Below are 16,963 nucleotides of genomic sequence, written 5' to 3' on the forward strand. Positions count from 1 at the left end.
AAGCAAAACAATGGCCACACCAGCAAAATGATATATTTTTAATAATGTGGCATTTGTTCACTTTTGCTACGACACAGTTGTAGCCCAGGGCTAAAACAGAAAATCATGGCCTTGGAACTACTGCAGTGGCCCCATCAAAAAGTCATTTCATCTAATTCAAGGTGGGGTCATGACAGCAAATCAAATGCTTTGATTTACTTGTTTCAATAGCAAATGTGGGTTAGCAAATTAGGAACATCTCCCCTTTGAATTTAACATATATGTAGGAGAAATATAGATGAGAGAATTTTGCATTGGCAAATGACAAAACAAAAACAAACCTGCCTTTTAACATAGATTTATTGATGCCTGTTTCTACAAAGCCACCAACGCAAGGGTCTGTGCATGGAACGATCATCAAAACACTTTTTTTTTCTTGTTTTTGTACTCGTATGATGTGGCAAATTTAAAAAAAAATGAAAAAGCAAAAGATTTTTCTGAATCGACACATTCTTATTGCAGCCCAATCTTTTAATGGCAAAAACTATAACACTTTACAGCACTTCAACAAGTTCAGATTCATGCCCAAATACACATCTCATCGTGCATTGAGAACATCTCTCATATTTGTCATCGAGAAGTATTTTCATTACATGACTGGAATGAATTGGGATCTGCTCCTCACACAGCACATTTCAAACCAACCTCACAGACACATCTCCCATAAATAATAACATTTAAGTATGGGAGATGTTTCCAATACATGAAGTGGGATGTGCCTGTGAGGAGCGCTCTGTAAGGAGGCTGGGATGGGCTTTGGGGTGCTGATGTGAATTCCATTTCATTAGCACATGCATCTACCAAACACTACTTGAGAGTTGAGACACTGCTATTTAACACCTACTTGTTTTGATCCAACAATTTGTAGATCACATCCATGGCTTGGGAAGCATTTCAACAGGCTTTCAATATCAATTTTGGAGACCCACCTTTTCTCTTTTTAAAATTAATTAAGTGGAGTAGGTGAACTCAACTCTTATGGGGAAAACTACAGAAAACCCAGAAAGATGGTCCCTCACTCCAGGTTGGTGTAAGTACACATTCTTGGAGAAATTTAAAACCAAAGAACCCACAGACATTATTGTGTGTGTGCCTTAATTTTCAAAAGTTGATGGCATTAAAGCTTCACCAATTTTCTAAAGTTGATGGCATGAAAGTTTCACCATCAATTGTTGACAGATCAGAGGGAATTTCAGGGGCTCCAAATGAAGCTAATGAAGTTCTTTTTGTGTGTGTATGTATTTAACGAATTAGGATATGTTCCTCACAGCATTTATCATACCAACCTCACAGTAGCTACATTCTACCGTGTAATAAAAACATTTCCCATGAATAATAATATAAAAGCACAGGAGACGTTCCCTATGTGTGATAGATACATGAGATCGGTATGAGAAGCGTGCTCTGTGAGAAACAGATTCGGACTGGGACTGGGACTCGTATTTGACTGTTAGACATGCATACAAATTGGAGAATTAGGTAGTGAGAGTGATTAGGGTAGGTTTATGGGTGCCTTTGATGGAGACGCTTCTCCCAACAGAAGTCACATTAAGCCAATTGCACCCTCAGTTAGCTTACGAGTAATGTCTGATGTGAATTGTTTTAATTCGCCCATGTGAGAGAAACTTGATTAATTAGCAGCAGTTCAACTACTGTCTTACATTGATTCCCCAATTATCCTTTTCTTTTGTGAATAAAATAACTATATTAACTACCACCAAAAACATATGACTTTACAGTGTCTGAGATACAACTGTAGGACTGATATTAACCATCTAACCTCCTTTGGGTGGTTATTAGTTAGTCTATATTGGATGTAAGTTTTTCCCCTATCATCTCTTTCTCATATCATAGTCAAACCCACTATTAATTTCAATCCTGCCACATACAAGATTTCTTACACCCTACAGTCTCTTGCACCCTTATATTTGGAATATTTTTTCATGAAAAAAGTATAAGTACAGAGATATCCCCAATACAATGCACGTCTTTCCGTGCATCTTTCCACGTGAGAATAAAATGTGAAAGATACGAAAAGTTTCATTAGCCCAAAATGGATTTCTTACATCTTTTCGGTGCTTTGGCTTTTAATGACTAGATCTTCCTCGAACCAAATGAAAATAGACTGAAAATCGGTCTACTCGACTTGTAAACAGTCGAAAGACTGTGTAAAAAGACATGCCAAACAAGCCCTTTCTCTACCTACTCTCTAACTACAATACACTGCAACTGCACATCTCACAGTATAACATGGGGATGCATAACTGCAATTCAAGAAGATGAATAGAGTGTGAATAGAGAATGGTGAGCAAGAAATCAGATTTGAAATGCAACACTCAGATTCAAGACGGGATATTCCCCATTTGGACTTGTCATAGGGACATGTTCTCAATTCACATAGGAGGGATGAAACTGAAACCAAATCTACTCCTCACACAGGACGCCTTACACACATCCTATCATGTATTAGGAACATCTCTCGTGAAAAATCCAGTTCGGATGGAACGTGGGATGGATAATATGTGGGGAGCCCATATTATAATTGTTTCCAACTTTATAAACCAATAAAAATTCCCCTTTCATTTAAAAGTATTTTCATTATAAAATAAGAGCCTCATCTGACTCATATCACAAAATCTCTCAACAGTATCAAATTTCAATACGCAACGTTACATCGATGATTCAACAAAATGCCGTTTTTATGATCCAGGAATCCCCTCTCTCACAAAACCCAAGACATAATCATTACAATGGTTTTCCAAAAGTGATTGAATAGTGTTTCCAGTTTTTGATGTGACAAATTGATGCAAGAGAATGCTCCGAAAAACGCATCCGTGCCAAACAGAACCTCTGTTTGCAACATAAACCCAATAGCGTGCCAATACCCACCCATAAACTAATCCATAACAGATTAGTAGATTACCGTGAGTAGACCGGGTCCCTCAGTGAAGGACACCGCCTCCTGCTTTCTTTACTCAATCATCGCAGGTTGAATACAATAGTTTAAATATATTTTATTATTACTCAGGAGTCAGGATTCTCATTTCTTTTCTGGGGTACCATTCAATTGAAATAGTTTCTGATTATTTATCCTTCAGCACACTGTAACACCACATTCTATCGGAATCTTGCTCGAGATAAAGAAGAAAGCTAGCTAATTAATTAAATACAAAGTCTGGGTGATCAGGCCAATGACCTCTGTGCTCTGGGGGTCCGGCCATTAACCATCTAATTACTTGCAGAGAGTAAAAAAACTAAAAATTAAAAAGAGAAACAGAGAGCGAGAGATAGATGGCCCAGATTTTTCTTCCACAGTCGTCGTCTCAGAGATGGAGCCAGGTTAGAGGGAAAAACCAGAAGAAAAAGCCATAATAACATTGAAGGAGGACTGCAGGAGAAGTGGGAAAGTACAAATTCTAGATTCATGTTCTTTCTCAAACTCCTAACAGACAATATAAAAGTACTGTTGCCCATCTTTTCTGTACACCACGATAAATATATCAATCCACCCCCACTGACACGAGACGGACATGCAACAAAATGCGAGATCCACTGTGAGCCGTTGGATCAATGATCGTCACACTTCCTCGTTATCGTCGCCCACATGGTTGGAGGTCGTTCGTGTCATCAGTCAGGGGTCCCGACTAACATGCGCCCACTGTCTCGTGCATGGGCAATGGGGATTTATGAGGACGAGCTCCGCCTTCTTTCACGAACCAGGGCGGGGAGACCACCGCTCACGGTTGCGGTGAGTCCCGGAGCGAACCTCGGCGAATCGTTGTCTTCCACTACTTGGATTTCGAAACTTCGTACCACAGCTAGTACCACGCTTTTAATCTCCACCAGTGACATTTCCTTGCCGAGACAGACCCTGAGTCCGGCCTGAAACACCGGGTATTTGAATGGATTTTCAGGCGAAAAAATGCCGTTCTTCAACCATCTCTCTGGCTTGAATTCGAGGCAGTCTGGACCCCATAATTCTTCCATCCGGCCCATTGCGTAAGGGTGATAGGTCACCCTCGTTCCTCTCTTCACCGCCGTGCCGTCAGGGAGTACGTCGTCTTCCTGGGAGAATTTGGAGTCAAATTGGACGGGTGGGTACAGCCGCAAGCTCTCGTAAACGGCCGAGTGCAAATAATGCATCTCTCGGATTTGTTCAAAACTTGCGAGTTCCTGAGTTGGTCCCATGACTCGGTCTGATTCGTTGAGGATTGTCGCCGCTACTTCTGGGTGCTTTGCCAATAGCCAGAAAAAGCTGGTCAACGCAGAAGCAACTGTGTCACGTCCGGCTAACAGAAAACTTATCACGATATCTCTCAGGTACTTGTCGTCGTTGATGGTGCCCATGAACCTAGAGAGAAGGTCTTGACTGGCGGAGAATCCCATCTTACGCCGCTGTCTTATAACCTCTTTTGCGAGGACGTTGATTAATCGGATAGCCTTCTTCAGCTTTTTCTCCGACCCCAAATTCAACAGCCGCTTTATCTTCCAGATAAGCGGAGATAGCGACAACGCTCGCTGAGCTGATAATCTGGACGCCAAATCAAAGGCCATTGCGAACTCCGAGATGGGAAGCGATAGCTCCAGGCAACCGGGGTCTAGTCCGAACGAAAATCGACAAATGTTATCGAACGTGAATCTTCGAAACACGTCCTGTAAATCTAGCACGCGTCCTTCGCCGGCAGCCGACGATAAGAGCGGGACAAGCCGACGCTTGATCTCGGTGGTGACTATCTCGAAGGCGAATGATCTTATCGAGACGCTACCCAGCTCCAGACTCGCCAGTTTCCGCTGAAACTTCCATGTATCTCCGTCGACGTTGAAGATGCCACGACCCAAGAGGTCACCCAGGATCACGGAGAAAGGCTTCCCTTTTGGGTAATTTTCAAACCTCGTCTTCAGCATATACTCGACGTTATCCGGATTGGCTGTAATCGTGTTTCTGAGCACATGGACATGGATGGTCTTGCTGGGAGACTTCTTGAGGAGATGGGTATACCAGTCGCAGAGATTGTCGAATTCAATCGACCAGCTCGCGGTGAGATAACTACGACAGACGTCACAGTTACACCAGAGCTTCAGTCTCAGTACGAAGAGCAAGAGAGAGAAGAGAGAGAAGGAGAGGGCGAAGGAGAAGAAGAAATAGCAGAAAGAGGTCTGGAGGGACTGTAAGGAGAAGGAACTTTCGGACTCCATTGATGGTTATGACGATGATCGATGAAAAAAAATCACAAGTGGAAGGAGGCAGGAAAGAGTCCTTTTATATTGTTTCCGATTTCTGCTTTGTCTGACATATTATTAAGTATTTTTTTTTCTTTCTTACTTTCCACCCAAACTGAAAATTTCAGAACCACACATAAAAAACATAGAAAGCAAAAGAAGAAAACAAATGTAGAAAAAAAAAAAAAAGCAGAAGAGAAAAATAAATAGAACACGGATAACTCGTGCGCTAAATACCGAGGGTCGGTCATCTGACTCCTCTTTTTAAGTCTCTGCCATTCGTCAAGGGCAACATTTGTTCACGTGCTGCTATTTTCGAAATGTATTGAACAAGGAGTCTCTTTTTTCTTTTCTTTTGTTTTTCTTTATTTTCCTTCTCTTCTCCCCTTTCTCCTCCTTGTCCTCTATTGTCTGTTCGTTTTGTGTGAAAGAAGGAGGCCTGTGGTGAATGTGATTTAGGTTATAGGCTGGAAGGTAGGGAACACATCCGATTAATATTTTACTAATTTTGTTTTTTTTTTGTTATGATTGGATTAATTGATTTTGATTAGAATTTATGTTCATTGTAGTGGTTTGTCTTGAGGTTCCTTGTTTTTTATTTTGTTTTATGTTAAATATATATTTTATGAAATAAGTTGTGCTAGTGGGCCCCACATCCATGTGGCTCAAATACATCTATAGTAACGAAGTGGGGCTGTGATTGTATTAGGCGAAGCCGTTCATATTTGAAAGTGACAGGATAAACGAATTTAGATAAGGAAAACAATATAGATAATTAAATATATTATTAACCTTGTAGGGACATTAAATAGAACAGAATGGTGAAACAGGATTCATGTAACCTATGTTTATGGGGCAATGCGTACGACGGGATAGCCCATCTTCCAAATCCATAACCCTTCAATCTTGATGAAAGTGAGATTAGATTCTAAGTCTCTATTACAACCAGTTAGAGATGATAATAATTCTTAAATTTGTTATGTTTTCTTAATTTTGATATAGTAATATGCTCTATTTTTTCTTTCTCAGTTCATTGTTAAATGTTTCTAAGTATATCAAAGTACTTTTGAAAAAGACCGCTCAAATGGTATGTCATATCCAGACAATACGCTAACTAATTTAAGCAAACACTTTAAGGTTTTACTCAACTTAACCCTATGGGCTGTTTGGTACAGTGGGCGTTTCAAGTAGAAATACAGCTTTGGTGAGTGCCACTGAAATAATATTCCTGGCGATGTTGCAATTGGATAAATAGTGTGAATGTGTGTTATGAAGAGATGTTTATTTACACATTTAGAAGATCCTCATCAACTATGAAAATCAGAATGATCAGATGATATCAACTATCTCCTTTTTGTTTACAGCAGGGAGTTTCCCAAAACGTTTTTAGTCAACACTTAGGCATATATATTTGAAACCCTTTCTTTTTTCTGCCTTTTCTTACAAACCAAACACAGCATATATAAACATAAGATGGTAAAAAATGAAACTGACCATGCCCATTTTTGGTCTAGGAGGTCTTCTATGTGAAACCCATCCTTTCCCTTTTCTGCCTTTTCTTTCAAACCAAACACAGCATAAACAGAAGATTGTAGAAAATGAAACTGACCATGCCCATTTTTGGTGTAGATGGTCTCCTACGTGAAACCCATCTTTGTGTAGAAACCTGATTTAAGATTAACCTTAATTTTTTAGGCATCTTTAGGTTGAATCAACAAATAATTTGTATTAAATGAAAAACCTAAATTTAAACAATGATACTGGAAATTTTACCAATCATGCAGGGTCTATGGATGCTTTGGAAATATATTATTGCTTAATTTTGATTTAAAGCTGATAATGATATGGGCCGTGAATAACACATTAATCTTTGTAAAATTTTACCAAAGTATATTTTTATCACAATAATATTCAATTATTATACAAAATCTTCATTTTATCTTCACTTGTTGATATGAAAAACCTCTATTATTTTTTAAGGGTTCAACCATGATATTGGAAAAACATTCAACCGATCAACTGCTATCATAAAAATGATAACCAATCAGGTGGTATTCGCATCAAAATTCATGGGATATTTTCGGCATCATAAATTTGCCCTATTTTAATAATACTAGAAAAATAAATTTCTTTAAAACACCTCAGTTTTGTCATTTTTTGAGTTATAGACATTGATTTAATAATATTGCACCTTGTACCAGAAACCATCAATCAATCACTAAGTCCAGCAGCGGAGACATTATTTGTTGAGGCAGAATAATTGAAAACTTCGGTGGTATACAAAGTTCTAATATAATAAGTTGGCTTTGATATTATAGTTAAAAGAAGTTTAAAATAATGTAGAGATTCTAGAGAATACATATAAACTACGATGAATCCACCAAATTTATTAAGTATGGACCGCAGTCAGCATGATGGTTAGGTTCTTTGAATGGTAGGACCGAGCATTGGTTCGGTCAGTCTCTCTTATTTTATATCAAAGAATCAACTGATTAAATCAAAATAAAAATAACTGCCAGAGAGAGAGAGAGGTGGCTTCAACTTCAAGCCTTGAACTCAGATATGTTGGATTGGGCTGGGTTGTCTATGCCCCCATCCAAGCCCAATAGCTATGCCTACAGCAAGTTTCCTCTTTATTTACATTATGTAAAATAAAATAAAATAAAATATAACAAACTCCTATGATCTTATGTGATTTTGAGAAACCAGCATGATTTCTTGGTCCATTGTTCATATTTTCTAAAAACTATTAACTACTAACTTTTCTCTCATAGCTACAACATGAATGAATTCTCTCTTAACAAAAACACAATCAAATAAGACTAGAAGCTCAGTATTTGAATGCTTGGTTTGCAATTTTGTATAAATAAAAGAACTTGAGGAAGCATTTTCACTTATACATTTTATATATCTTCCCATTTCAAAAGATGACAAAAAGGAGAGAAAATTAAAAAAATAATAATAAAAAGAAAAATGGTGCTTTCTACTCAACCATATAAATGCAAACATCAGATTATACTTTTGTACCTTTAGTTGGCTTGTTTTTAGAATTAATCCTTTTCTTTTTTTTTTTTTTTTATCCATGCATCTCTTATTAAGGAATGAAAACTGACAACTCATCTCATTTTGTTCCTGATGGATGTGTTTTGAATAGGTAATATTTGGTGTTAGGGCATGAAAAAAAGGTAGCTCTGATCTCCTTCAAGCAAAAACTCTGTATACACAGCACCCACCTGCATGGTGCACAGTATTTGCTTTCAGGGAATCCTATCGCCATGAAAGATTCCAGCAAATCTGTTCTTCATCGAGCGCTCTTCAGACCAACCTCACAGCACATCCCAGTTATGCATTGGAAACATCTTCCCATAAATAACAATATACAAGTATGGGAAATATTCCCGTATAGCTACACTATGCTGTGAGGTTGGTGTAAGCAACAAATCCAGATTTGGCATGAAATGGGTTGAATAAACAGATTTGGTTAGACCCGAAGTCCAATTCATCTCCCTCTCTCTCTCTCCAATAAGTCAGACTTTCTTATCCAATGTCTTCTTGCAAGTTGAAGCTGGAATAATTGAAGAAAATTTACAATCTTAGCCAAGAAAATTATGGGTGATATGACTCATTGTACACGTTATTAAAAGTTTATTGATGAAAAATTGACTTCTTCCACTATACCTTCTTTTATGCATCCACAGGGTATTATTTTTCAATCTCTGTGTTGAAAATATCAATTCTATCAAATGCTATGCATTATCCTCTCTTCATTTCTTTATTTCATGATTTCATTACATATTTCTGGAACAAGCTCACATCTCCGCCTCACAACGCCCCATAGCATATTCTCGTGATATATTGAAAACATCTTCTAATGATAATATCAATCTTAATAATGTCATCATCGAAAGATATTCTTAATACACAGCAGGGATGTCCTGTGGGGTGGAGATGTGATCTCTTCTCGAACATCCGCTGCATTTTAGAGACAGCCACATCATACACCATTATCAATACAATGACAAGATTGTGACATAACCCGGTGCTCTTCAAATGGATCGGATTGAATCAGATAATACTTAAACCCATATAGGGGTGGATCCATATTCTATTCATATATTCTATTCATGTAGTCCCTTTTCTTTTTGAGTGGTGTGCGGAGAGAGAGAGGGATAGAAGCTGTGGACTGGTGACAAATGCGCTGTTTCTGGTAGACAAATGGGCTGATGGGCTGTCGGATCGTGTTGGGTTGCTTAAAAAATGAGTCCTTTTCAAAATAGCAATTCCAGATTTATCAGAGAAGTTTGATTGGTTTAGTTGCACATCTCCAAACCCGAACTTCTCTCCCGAATACATAGTGGGACAACAAGGAAAAAACCCGAACTTGTCAATTTATATCCGACTTTTAACAAGGGAAAACAGTTCAATAATTTTGGCGGGTCAAGTTAGGAATTGGCACATGCAAATTGACCCGGTAAGTTGACCCACTTGAGCATTAATACAGACAAAAGGTAGTGGGTTATTCCCTTTGGACATCAATTTAAGGGTAATCATTCTAATCTAATCTGATCCACAGTCACAAGTGGATTATGCTCCTATGTGATGTCATGGATGACATACACATGCAAGTGGTAAGTGATGTAATTGCTTAAAGATCAGGTGATAAATCTCTCTTTTGACGGTCAAGATGAAAAGCTTTGCAAATGATGCAGATATTTATAGGTGCAGGTCCTTGTTCAATCATCTGTGCAGTTAAAAAGTTGCAGACGTTCAGTCCTTAGGGATGGGAAATTAAAGAGGACAGTCAATTGCATCATAGAATTTGGGTCGCCCGGATCCGACGAAGGCTACCGTATTATAAATTTCTCGACTTCGTGCTAATAAGGTTTTTCACGGATAAAAGCTGAAAGGGGTGGTGATGGCATCATCAGATTTGCAGAGGGTGCTGCCTTTTGTGGCAAAAATTGGTGGAAAATCATAACTTTTTACCTTCTTAGAACGTTTCTCAATTAGGGAATTAATTGAATGGAACATGATATTAACCTAACTGAAGCAAAAAATTCAGATTGGTCAAGTTGGGGCTTTTATGAATAGGGCTGCACATTGATTAGATCAAATTGAATATATCTTAGATAAAATTTGGTTTGGGTTTGAATCAAATTTTATCCATTGAATTGGATTTTAAATTAGATTAACTAGAGGTGCATTCATGGCATTGGTACAGATTTTTTTATTTTCTTTTTCGTGCCATTGACAAATTTTTTTATTTTATTTTTATCACTTAGGTGTTCTCTTTTCGGTAAGTTATTTACCCAAGTAAATGCAGTTACTTGGATAAGTTTTTCCTGGGAAACATTTACCTAGATAAGTGCATTTATTCATGTTTTTTTATTTGTCATATAAATAACGCAATGACCATTTTATCCATAAAAAATCCATTATTAAAAGGGGCATTTTTGTCCCAATCAAGTATTGACAACTTTCCCCCTAGGTGGGAAACTTTCCCCCTGGGTAAGTGATTATTTTCCTGGGTCCCTACATAAATCTGAAAAAAGAACATGGGATTCTTGGTCAATGGGAACCAAAATCCAATTGACCAACTTTCCCCTAAGGGGGCATTCTTTTTTCGGATTTTGAGAGGGGAAAGTTGGTCAATGGGATTCTTTTTTCAAATTTATGTGGGAATCAGGGAAAGATTTTTTCTTGGGTATCACTTAATCGGGTAAATGATATCCATCTCCTAGGTGGGCAAATAACTTTCTCACCTAGGGGGAAATTAAGTTGCCAATACTTGAATGGGACAAAAATACCCATTTTAACAATGGATTTTTATGGCTAAAATGGTCATTGCCTTATTTACATGGGAAATAAAAGAACACCGGGGAAAGTAATTTATCGAAAAGCGAACAAGGCCTTAGAGAGAGAGTGTTCTTTTTTGGGATTTTGAGAGGGGGAAAAGTTGGTCAATGGGAATTCCCCATTGACCAAGAAACCCATGTTCTTTTTTTTTAGATTTATGTGGGGACTAGGGAAAAGTGATATCATAGGTGGGTAAATAAAGGCGTTGTTTGCATAGACTTTTACTTTTGTACTTTAAAAATATCAAAGTATAAAGTACATAAAATACTTTTATTTTAGTATTTTTTCTTTGAAAACCATTTGGGTAAAAAAAAATTGAAAAGTATGTTTTTCAAAACAAAAGTATCATTTTTCTGCAAAAGCACATCTATTTATACTTCCGGTGGTTTCAGGGTCTGAAACCGGTAACGGCAGTCTGACTCTAACAGCGGTAAGCGGAGGTAGGGTCTAGAGTTTTATCAAAAGGTAGTCACACGTTCACATGAAAACAAAAAGCATAATTTCACCAAAAGCACAAAGTACTTTATACTTTCAAAAGTATGAAAGTATGAAAGCAAAAAATATAAAATACATAATACAAACACTATGTCGTGCTTTTCATACTTTTATACTTTCAAAATTACAAAAATACTTTATAAATATATATCCAAACAGGGCCTAACTTTCCTAACTTGGGGGGAGTTGCCAACATAAGTTACCAAAAAATAAATGGGACCTTATGGTATAATTAAAACCTCTTTGATATGCATGGAAAAGCCTAGAATAAAGAATAAATGACGGAATGAATGCCTTGTAGCATATTGAGAAACAGAGTATCACCAAACTGAATTAATTTGGCCTTGCAAAGCCATGTTCAAGCACACGTTACGGGTCTCCCTTCGAGGTCACCTTGCGGGTCACCTTATGAAGCCACCCCTTTTTACCTTACAAGTTGCTTATTGCGAGGTCATGGTATCTCAGCCTCGTGATGCCATCTCATTTCAACATTATAAGTCACTCGGGGTGGATCGAGCTCGGTTTGTTGAAATTGTGTTGGGATTGGATTTGAGTTTGAGATCGGTTCAGTTCAAAGCTTGCAAGTTCGAGCTCGTCTCGATTCAAGGTCGACTGCAAGTCAAGTATTTTTTTTTTCTAAAAAATAAAAATTATACATATAAAAATATTTTTTATTTTATAAATAAAAAATTAAGAATTATAAATTTTTGTTATTATTATACATATAAAAATGTTTTTATTTTACATACAAAGAAATAAGATTATAAGAATTATTTACTATTATAAATAAAAAATAAAAATATTATATATAAAATATTATTATATATAATAAAAAATATTTAGTATATATATTTATATATTTATATGTATATGCATGTATGTATGTATATAATAAAAAAATATTTATTTACTATATTAGGCTCATAAATCTCATGAACCGAGCTTCACCGAGCTCGAACTCAACTCAATTAGCAAACAAGCCTATATATTAGGCTCGAGCTTGGCTTGAAGCTCAGTTTAAACTGATATGAGTTCGAATAGCTCATGAGAAGCTTGACTCATCACCACCCCTACAAGTCATCTTGCCAAATTAAGTTATTACCTTGCTAATAGCCTCGTGAAATCATGGTATCTCAAAGTCACAAGGCCATATTAATTTCACCTCACAACTAGACCTGTTCATGGGCCAGGTAGCCCGATGGCCCAGCCTGGCCCGCACCCCGGTCGGGCTTGGACATGTAATTAAGCATGTGGGCCTGACCTCGGGCCCAAAACATCAAGCCCGACTGTGTTACAGGCCGGGCTTGGGATTTGTCAAAAAAGCCCGGCTTGAGCCGACTTAGCATTATATATTTTATAAAACATATAATATATATTTTATAAAACATATAATATATATTTTATATAATATAAAATATATAATATTTATTAGAATATATATATATATATATTAATAATTTAATATATATACATTTTTTTTCTTTATAATTTCTCTCTCTCTCTCTATTCAACCGCTTTAGCAATAGCAACGGCATGTGCTGGACTTCGGGCTTGGGCCCAGGCCCGGGCTTCAGACTTTTTATGAAGGCCGGGCTTAGGCCCAAGTTGTAGGCCCGATGGTCAGACCAGGCTCAGGCTCGCGCCTTAGAAAAATCTATTAATGCAAATTGAAAATTCGGCCCGACCCGGCCCATGAACAGAAAACTCCTCACAAAACTGCACTTAATCGGCTCCGTGAGGCACTCAAAACCAAAACATATATGTGTTGTGAGGTAAGTCAAATACTGAATGTAAACAATGTTACAAAGCTAGAATAAGAGTATGGTGAAAGTCATGTGGATGGTGGATCGATATCCAAGGAAAACTATGATTGGCTATATCTAAGTGTCATACTGACATGTGTCACTTCTTGAGGAGGAGGCTCAAGGTCGGGCTTTAACGACTTTATTATCTTAAAAGACACGTGTCCCGGGCGAGAAACTGATGGGATCTATCCCAAACATTACCTGAGTTGAAAAATATTCTGAAATTTTGGCTTCATGCACATAGTTTTTCCCTTTATTCCTATAAATAAAGAGGCTGTCCTCTATGAAAGAGATCAAATATTCAATAAGCCAAGTCCCATTCCTGGTTCTTTTTGGTAACATCTTCATCTTTATTTACAAAATTTTAAGCCCATCCTTCTCTCTATTAGCTTACAACCGATTCTTGTTCTAAGTTGATTCAAATTCAAACCAATTATATATATGGTTAATAATATATAGATTTTTTTTTTGTAAATTTTATTATATTTATATCTAAGAGTAAATTTCATAAACATTGAACAAGATGATTATGATTAAAAAGACATATTTTATATTTTAGTTTCATTAAAATAAAATTCTAAATTCTTATAAAATATAATACACCCTTATGTCCAATCCATAACTTGCTAACATTTTTTAGTTGGTTCTTGTAGCTCATGTAAGGTTTTAGTAATTTGAATGAGGTAAAATTTGGTTTCATTCATCTATATATGCGAGAATGTGTATGTATGGAATATGACAACAGCTAGAATACTAGATACCACCGCATGTGATGTATGACGCATGAATTTCTTTGCATGTGTATGTCCTTATGCATGGTACATGACAACAGCTAGAATACTAGATACCACTGCATGTGATGTATGACGCATGGATTTCTTTTCTCTTTTTTATTTTTGGTATCATGGGACTACACAACGTGGGGTAGACAATCCCCGTCCTAATAACACCCCCTCCCCCTAAAGCAAAAGAGTACAAATTGTTTTATTTATTGTTTGTCATTTTTCAACTTTTAGGTATTGAATTTGAAATTTTGAATCATATAAAAAAAGGTATTGAACCATATTTATCTAGATAGGAATGAGAATTGGACAAATTTTGGTTCGATTTTTCTTTTAGGTTCACTGTATTTTGTTTCAGCTTTTATTTTACTTCTCCATTGCAAACAAGCAAAATAAAGTAAAACCTAAGGCTTAGGGTCTGTTTGGTCCATAGTTGGAATTGGAATTGAAATCAGAATGGTCTATTCCCATAGTCTGTTTAGTAGTTCAAATAGGAATGAGAATGAGAATTAAAATCAGTAGGAATGAGATTTCATTCTCAAGGGAGGGGCAGGGAATGTCTATTTCCTCAAATGGGGGAATGTCATTCCAGCAGGAATGGGAATGGGATTCTGATTCCGCCCAACCAAATAGTTGGAATCAAATAGCCCATTCCAATTCCGATTCCAGACCCCTATTCCTACAAAACAAGCGGACCCTAAGTTTGGCAGTAGACATATTCATGGGCCGGGGCGGGCCGGGCTCGGGCCGGGCTTTCACTCTGTATTAACAAATTTTTCTAAGGCTCGAGCCCGAGCCTGGCCCGACCATTGGGCCTACAACTTGGGCCCTAGCCCGGCCCTCATAAAAAGCCCAAAGCCCTGGCCTGGGCCCGAGCCCGAAATTTAGCCCATGTTGTTACTATTGCTGAAGTGGCTGAATAGAGAGAGAGAGAGTGTGAAAGAAATTATAGAGAAAAAATTAAAAAATGTATATATTAAATTATAAATATATATTTCAATAAATATTATATTATTTATATATTTTATATAATATATAAAATACATATTATATATTTTATAAAATATATAATGCTGAGTCGAGCTGGGCTTTTTTGACAAATCCCAAGCCCGACCCATAACACAGTCGGGCTTACTGTGTTAGGCCCGAGCTCAAGCCCGCGGGCCTAATTACATGACCAAGCCCGACCAGGGTGCAGGCTAGGCCATCGGGCTACCTGGCCCATGAACAGGTTTATTTGACAGGAGTACAAATAAAAATATATACAATGCAAATACATACAAAATAATACAAAAGATAAAATCATTTGCAATATCATATATTTGTCCTAATGTAAATGAAATTGCATTGCAATAAAAGTGACATTGATTTTATTGCTTGGTGAAAAGCTAAATCAAGGTTTGACAGGACTTTCCCCACATTTCCTTCTTCTTTTAGGGGATTTTGTAGCTTTGAGAATCTTAGGGGATTAAGGCTCTTAAATAATTGCTTTGAGTGATAAAATAAGATGCAATACAAATAATTGTCTATAAATATTAAATATTATGTTGCTATTGTCATGTAAGCACACGCTTCCATGTATGTGCCACCATGTTAGGGTCTTCATAGAAATCCACATGCTTTAGTTCAAAATGTTTTCTCAGTTCTCACTATCGAAATTAAACCACCTGCATTATTAGATTAAAGATTTAAGAATGATGAATTTTATTAGAAATAAAGAAGGGTAAAGTTGTCTTTTTCCAAAGTAATGAGATGGTGGTTTTTATTCTGTTTTGCCCAAGAAAGTAATTATTTGAAGGTAGTCTTCCCTTGTTTGCAGTTAAAATCAAAACCAGATGCATTGCACCTGGTTCATATGTGCATGTGGTGGTTTGAAACCATGATTAATGTAAACCCATTTCTATTGTAAAATTTGCATGTTTTGTCTGACTAGATTCCATCTAATTTTGCATGCACTTTGGAACCATGAAAATCCAGATATATGTTGGGAACATCTCCTTATGAATTTAACATATGGTTCAGTTTGAAAAAAAAAAAAAAAAACCTTGTATTTGAATTGTACATATTTATATTTACACTTTTTCCAAACTGAGCCTACATCTACAGGAGATATTCTCAATATGTAGCTAGATGCTATGTTTGTAGAGATTTTGCTTGCAGAGGATATAGACTCCTCATTGGCGGTGCAGATTTTGTATTGCAAAAACTTGTGCAAAATTGACACATCCTTCATCCTATCTTTGTTTTCTCTAATATAAGTTGTGAGGCACATCATTTTACTTCCCATTTCAATCCTTCCAAATAAGCAACATTCTTTTTACTTTCATTTTCTTTGATAACATAGGGACCACAGAATTTTACTTCCAATTTTTCTCTTCCCAAACAAGTAATCCTAATTCCTGAAACAAAAGTTTTTTTTTTCTTTTCTTTAAAGAAAACCAGAACTCACATTTCATACACTGACATCAGTGTAAATGAAATTTGCCTCACAAACAAATGGAGCAATAACACAAGAAAGTTTCCCTTAACAATAAGGCCTTGTTCATTTTTCGGTAAATCATTTACCTGGTAAATGCATTTGTTTGAAAAATATGAAGTTAATATGACTGAAATAGATATCAAACAAGAAACCTAACAACCAAATCCGAATTGCAGGAAAATATATGTATTAACTGATAAGAACTAGATGAAAAAATTTATCGGTATACTTGAGTTGCGGCAAGTGTCTGCTTTCCTTAAAAGCGATTTCGCTACCTCTTGGAGTAA

The 16,963-nt window shown here is 36.7% G+C and overlaps 1 protein-coding gene across 1 annotated transcript; it reads right to left on the minus strand.

Annotated features, from left to right (window-relative positions):
- Window positions 1-3,082: 3,082 nt before the first annotated feature.
- Window positions 3,083-5,443, minus strand: LOC104607727 (cytochrome P450 94C1-like). Its single transcript, XM_010273429.3, has one exon. It carries the CDS (start codon window positions 5,233-5,235, stop codon window positions 3,724-3,726), a length of 1,512 nt encoding a protein of 503 aa, XP_010271731.1. The 5' UTR covers window positions 5,236-5,443; the 3' UTR covers window positions 3,083-3,723.
- Window positions 5,444-16,963: the final 11,520 nt, after the last annotated feature.

Source organism: Nelumbo nucifera, chromosome 2, assembly GCF_055504915.1.
Source record: "Nelumbo nucifera cultivar China Antique chromosome 2, China Antique-T2T, whole genome shotgun sequence".
Taxonomy (NCBI): domain Eukaryota; kingdom Viridiplantae; phylum Streptophyta; class Magnoliopsida; order Proteales; family Nelumbonaceae; genus Nelumbo; species Nelumbo nucifera.

Bases quoted from the DNA above. Each gene is read 5' to 3' on its own strand.
- LOC104607727 (XM_010273429.3), bottom strand. From the start codon at position 5,235: ATGGAGTCCGAAAGTTCCTTCTCCTTACAGTCCCTCCAGACCTCTTTC.